Raw genomic sequence first — 6,909 nt, 5'->3', positions numbered from 1 at the left:
TCCTTTGCCAGAGTATCTGCTTCCACATTCTCTTTCCTTAGGATTTGAACGAAATCAACTTCTTTGAATTTCTTCACAAGCTGTACCACCTTCTTTAAATATCTCTTCATTTTGTCTTCCTTGGCTTCACATGTCCCATTTACTTGGCCTATGACCAACTGAGAGTCTCCCAAGACAAGTATTGAGTCTGCTTCTATAGATTTAGCCAACTCCAACCCTTTTAAAAGGGCTTCATATTCCACTTCATTATTAGTTGTTTGGTATTGCAAGCGAACCATGTGCTTTAATTTGTCTCCTTCTAGTGACTGCAAAACAACTCCTATACCTCCAGCATGCAGTGTAGACGATCCATCTACATGGACGATCCATTTTTTATTGTCCTCTCTTCCGCCTAAGTCCTCATAACTTAGAGTGAACTCTGCAATGAAATCTGCCAGGGCTTGGACCTTTATTGCATTTCTCGATTGGTACCGAATGTCAAATTCACTAAGTTCTACTACCCATTGAATCAGTCGACCTGCAGCTCCCAGCATGTTCATTGCCTTCTTGAGTAGATGGTCCGTCATGACATTGATGACATGAACTTGGAAGTAATGTCTTAACTTTCTAGAAGCTGTTATTAGTGCAAAAGCCAACTTCTCTATCAGTGGGTACATTCCTTCCTTCTGCTCCTCTGAGTGCTCGGCTAGTGTAATACACAGGCTTTTGCACCTTTCCTTCCTCCCTGATTAGCACTAAACTCACGGCATGTGGAGACACCACTAAGTACAGATACAGTTCCTCTCCTTGCACGGACGGACTTAATAAAGGAGCCGTAGTGAGATAGTCCTTCAAATCTTGGAAGGCCTTTTGACATTCGTCCGTCCATTCGAATGCCTTCTTGAGGACTTTAAAGAAGGGTAAACACTTGTCTGTGGCTTTCAAAACAAACCTGTTCAAAGCAGCAACTCGCCCAGTGAGGGATTGGACTTCCTTGATGTTCTTCGATGGTTCCATGTTCAATATGGCTTGGATCGTGTCTGGATTTGCTTCAATTCCTCTTTGTGAAACCATGAATCCCAAAAACTTTCCCAATGATACTCCGAATGCACATTTACTTGGGTTCAGTTTCATCTTATATCACCTAAATGTTTCAAAGGTTTCCTGTAGATCGTCCAAATGGCTTCCCTCGTCTAGGCTCTTCACAAGCATGTCGTCAACGTACACCTCCACATTCCGTCCTATCTATGGATGGAACATGTGATTCACCAACCTTTGATAAGTTGCCCTTACGTTTTTTAAACCGAAGGGCATCACCTTATAACAAAACAAACCTTGATTGGTAATAAAGGAGGTCTTTTCTTGGTCAACCTCGTCCTTCTTTATTTGATTATATCTTGAGAAGGCGTCCATGAAGCTCAACAACTGATGGCCAACTAAAGAATTCGCCAATTGATCAATGCGTGGCAAAGGATGACTATCCTTAGGGCAAGCCTTGTTCAAGTCAGTGAAGTCTACGCACATCCTCCACTTGCCATTTGCCTTCTTCACCATCACCACATTGGCTAACCAATCTGGGTAATAGACTTCCTTAATAAACTGTGATGTGGTCAGTTTTTGAACCTCTTCCTTGATTGCCTTATCTCGCTCAGGAGTAAACACCCTCTTCTTCTGACGAACAGGCTTAGAACAAGGGTACACATTCAATTGATGAGTAATTACACTTGGATCGATTCCTGGCATGTCGTCATGACTCCATGCAAAAACATCGATACTTTTCCTCAGGAACTGGATGAGGTCTTTTCTTGCCTTCTCCTTCATACTTGTTCTAATTCTGGTGAATTTTTCAGGATCATCTTCTTGCAAAAGAACATCTTCCAGTACTTCAGTGGGCTCTGCAACAACCCTTCTCTCCTCAATACTCATTGTCTGCACCTGCTCGTCCAAAGCCATCATGGCTAAATAACATTCTCTAGCTGCCAACTAATCCCCTTGTGCTTGTCCTATCCCGTACTCCGTAGGTAATTTGACTAATAGATGGTAGGTAGATGTTATCACCTTCCAACTGTTCAAAGTTGGTCTTCCAATAATAGCATTGTATGAGGACGAACAATCAACCACGAGGAAATTGACTTCCTTAGTTATCTGCTGTGGGTATGATCCCACCACTACAGGTAATGTAATGGTGCCTACAGGTTGCACCTTTATTCCTCCAAACCCTATTAATGGTGAACACACTGGATGAAATTGATCCCGCCCAAGCCTCATCTGTTGGAAGGCAGGGTAATAAAATATATCTGCTGAACTTCCATTATCCACCAACACTCTCCTGGTTGTATAATCTGCGATGACCAAAGTAAAGACAATTACATCGTCATGCGAGTGATGGATCCTTTCCGCCTCTTTGTCGGTGAATGAAATAGCTAGCTCTTCAATTGCTCTCGTCCTTAGGGATCGTCTAGAGAGTTGGATGTTTTGCACCACTTTGAGATACATCTTCTTTGACTTTGAAGACTGCCCCGTCAAAGTCCCTCCTATGATAACCCTTATCTCTCCTAGTGGGGGCTGGGATGATTCTTCCATCTTTCCCTTCAACTTCTCATCTTTATGATCCCTTCCAACGAAGTGCCTCAATTTTCCTTGTCTAATGAGATTCTCGATTTGCTGCTTCAAGTCATAACACTCGTCCGCATCATGCCCATGATCCCTATGGAAACGACAATATTTATTCTTATTGCACTTATTGGGATCTCCTTTCATCTTCTCTAGCCACTTTAAAAAAGGGTCATCTTTGATTTGCATGAGCACTTGATCGAGTGAAGCGTTTAGGGGTGTGTATTTCTGACTTCTTCTTGAGGAGGAACTCGTCTTCCTATTATCTCGTTCCTTCTTATCTTCCGTTCATCCCTTCTTTGGATGAGGGTCTTTTTCCGAGTGGCGTGCAGGGCGTGCTTCCATCCTTTCAGCTCTTTTCCTTTTCTTGGCTATGATCGCATCTTCTACATTCATAAAGTTTTGGGCCAAATGAACGATTTTAGCCATGGATTGAGGCTCCTTCTCATATAGCTTGTGGATAAATAAATCAGAATTATCCTCATTATGGAAGGCCACCAAGAGTAGCTTGTCATCCACCTCGTCCACAGTTAGGGCTTCCCTATTAAAACAAGTGATGAAGGAGCGCAGGCTTTCATTCTCTCCTTGTTCTATGGTTAACAGACTGGACGAAGAGTGTTTGTGCCTTTGCCCTCTGATAAAATTATTGACAAACAACTTACTCAATTCTTCAAAAGAACTCATTGTTTTCGGGGGTATTTTGCTAAACCACACTCGCGCCGGTCCTTTGAGAGAGGTAGGGAAGGCTCTACACATAATCTCATCCGGGACTCCTTAAAGGTGCATGGTAGTCTTGAAAGTTGCTATGTAATCAAATGGGTCACGTGCTCCATCGTACGAATCCAATGAAGGCATCTTGAACTTTGGGGGTAAGGGGTGACCGTTGATGGAAGCCGTGAAAGAGAAATCTATTCGATGGACTAGATCCTCCACTGGATTTGCCCTTTTCATGTTCTCCCTCATCTCTGCCATAACCTTTCTCATCTGATCCATTTCCCTCTCCAATTGCGGCACCCTTCTAGACACGATACCCCTTGATTGGCTTCCTGTTTCAACGTTTTCCCTATCTTCCTGATTTTGGGCTTGACCTTCAACGTACCCCTCATAGCGTTGCTTCTTCAAATTAGTCTCCATGGTCAATTCTTGATTCTGTCAGGTTAACTCCGCCATAGCGGCTGCCATAGACTGCATGTGTTGAATAGAGGATTGTGGCATCACTGAGGCTGATTGACGATCGCGTTGGGGATTTCTTTGTCGTAGAAAGACAAATTGCAAAGCAATCGGACTGTCTTTCCCACAGACGACGCCAACTAATGTTGCACAGAATCAGTAGGCTGAACGCTTCGGCTTCGGTGGGCTACTAGTGGCTGTGGAAGGCCTACAAAGATGAACACGCAATCAAAAAGGGACCGGAGAAGACCAGCCAAACACCCTCCGATGGCTAAGTTAGTCTCTCACAAGAATGGAGTTCCAACTTTTTAGGAGTAAAATGTCAGAATGTACTTACCTCTGTTTGATTCAGACCGGTCCATTATATAGAGAACCTTGGGACGGTTATTAACCTAGTAACTTCCCCAAGATTCGTAGTAGCCAATGAGTCCGAACATAACTTCCTCAACAGCTACAAAAATTGCAACCGCTAACGGAAGTTAAGTATTCGAGGAATTTATGGTGATAATCATGGGTTTGGTAACCGTTCCAAGGTGTCGAAAATTTCCTAAGTGTTGCACGTTCATCCATCCATTGTATGGACGATTTGGTTGTTCTTGGACGTCTGATCATCATCCATGGACGACCTCGTTATCGTCCATGGGAGATTTCATTGTTCATGAGCGATATTCTCGTCCATGAACATCTTTCTCATCCTTGGGTGATTCCTAATCCTATTTGCTCTCTGGGTCCTGGACGATACTTTTGGACGAATTGGAGGTAAACTAATTTTTTGCTATCCCATCAAAATCCAAACACCTTTAAAATTTAGAGACATAATTTACAATTAAAAAAAAAAAAAAAACACAGGCCAGGAGCCACAACTGAAAAGCAAAGTCATACAATACTTCGCATTCCTAACACAGCGGGTTAATGGTGCAGTGCACACCCCTCACAATAAACCCACAACACACAATATAATTCACATCGGACCCCCTATTCCTCCCCACCACCAAGTCGCGTACATAACACGAAAGTAACCTTTCAAAAGATATCAAACCCAAATCTGTAATCTCACCCTTAACCGTGTCATCCACTTGATATTCCAAAGCGTGTGGATAATACTCCCATGGGATGGGGGAGTTAGGGTGACATTCTTGTTCTACTGCTGATGGGGATTGTTAGTTTATTTACCTTAATTGGCTACTATGGTCTTTATTAGGTTGTGTTCTTCTTCATTGACTGTCAGGGAGCCCTGGTTCACGCCCTGGTGCACCCAATAATATGTAAATTAGAAATTGATTCCTCTGCCAAATAGCCCTACCCCGTGAGAAATTATAAGGTCCAGACAAGTAAGGTGGTCCACCATTCCACTAAAAGACTCCAATTTGTTTAAAATTGTTAAGTTAAATTTTTTTTTACACAAAAACTAATTAATGACTCAACAATTTTAAACAAGTGAGAGTTTTTTAGTGAAATGGTGGACAAGTAACGTGGTCCATTAGAAGACTATATAATTTCTCTTACTCCATTTATGAATGGCCCAGTTAACGCCCTCATCCAAGGTCATTATTAATTATTAATGCTCAAGAGACTGTCCAACATTTTTTATTTTTCAAACCATTATAATGCTTTTTATCACTTGGAACACAATGTCATCGCTCACCACTGAAATAGACACAACTTAATGTTTTTTAATAAGGAGGTTTTAGATTTAAAATGATTTTAACAAATCGTATTTTTTTTCTTTGTTAAAAAAGAGAGGGAAAAATGTTTTCCTTTATTGTAGTTGAGAAAGTCTATAGCTAAAGCTGTAAATGAATTAAGTTGTTTATGAACAACTCAAGCTTGGCTTGAGAAAAGTTTAAATATATTCATTTGTTTAGTAAACAAGTCAAGTTAAAGCCAAAGTTTAGGATCGAGTATTAATCAAGCCAAGTTCAAACATTATTATTTGTTTGTGAACAAGTTTATGAACGTGAGGCACAATTTAATTATATATAATATTATATTTCTATACGTAGATTTGTCTAAAAATATACTTGGATAAACTTGAGATTGAATTATATTAGTCTGTAAATAGTTTCATATAATATCAAATTATTATTTCTACTTTATTATAATATAATCAGTCTATAAGTCTATTCATAGTAAAATTCCATAAATTTGTAAAAGGGTAACAAATTTTAGTCACTACTAGTGTGGGTTGCACGTGCAAGGCACGTGCTGGCCCTTTAGTGAGAGAATTAATATAAATTTTTTGTTGTTGAAGAAGTATGAAGTCATGTACTTAAATTTAAAATAACTATTTGAATATCTATGTACTATGACAATTTCTTAGAACTTATTTACTAAATGTAATATATACTCACCAAAAAATGCTACAAAGAATGATAATGAATATCATTATCTTTCTACAATATTTAAATTTTCGCAATGAATGATAATATATGTCACAATTTTTTTGAAGATCTTCATTAAATTAAATATTTGCAATCATCTACAATGAAAATTTTGTTATTCATATTTCATTCTTTATTATCTTATTTTATGAGTCTAACTACGGTGTTTAGGTTACTTATTTTTAATGAATACCCTTTTAAGTAGGAAAAGAAATTAAAATAAGAATAAAATAACAAAATACATATTTCATCAAAGTTTTTATTAGATAAAATTATAAGTGTAGAAGATTTAAACCTAATAAATTAGTGTTCTCTAGGTAACAAATAGAACACCATATATCGTCATTCTAACTTTCCAAGCATGACTACCAGTCTACTAGATAAAATTCAAAATACACAAAGAAATTTTTTGGGACATTAAAATTTAGTGGGAGTATATTAGACATTGCACAATGGAATATTTTAGGAATATAAAATTTTGTTAGGGTTTAACTAAAAGAGAAACAATAGGGGTATATGCTCATTTACAAAATATAAATGATGAAATTATTCAACTTTACTTTAGGGGGGAATGTAACTACCCCGAACATAAAGGAGGAAAGTGTTATTTCGTCAATTTGTGTGTGTGTAAAACAATATGTGTGTGTGTTTTTATTTTTATTTAAAAAAAAAAAAAAAAAAAAAAAAAAAAAAAAAAACTTGAAACAATGTGTAAAAAAAAAAAAAAATTAACCTAAAAAAATTATGCATTAAACAATGAATTTTA

General features: G+C 38.4%; 1 protein-coding gene across 1 annotated transcript; it reads right to left on the bottom strand.

The window, feature by feature from the left end:
- Positions 1 to 1,962: 1,962 nt before the first annotated feature.
- Positions 1,963 to 2,739, bottom strand: LOC115958416. Its single transcript, XM_031076838.1, has one exon. It carries the CDS (start codon positions 2,737 to 2,739, stop codon positions 1,963 to 1,965), a length of 777 nt encoding a protein of 258 aa, XP_030932698.1.
- Between the last annotated feature and the right edge of the window lie 4,170 nt (positions 2,740 to 6,909).

This window comes from Quercus lobata, chromosome 2 (genome assembly GCF_001633185.2).
Source record: "Quercus lobata isolate SW786 chromosome 2, ValleyOak3.0 Primary Assembly, whole genome shotgun sequence".
NCBI classification, from domain to species: Eukaryota; Viridiplantae; Streptophyta; class Magnoliopsida; order Fagales; family Fagaceae; genus Quercus; species Quercus lobata.
The sequence above is the reverse complement of the archived record's forward strand: the minus strand, read 5'-3'. Positions and strand labels throughout refer to the sequence as shown.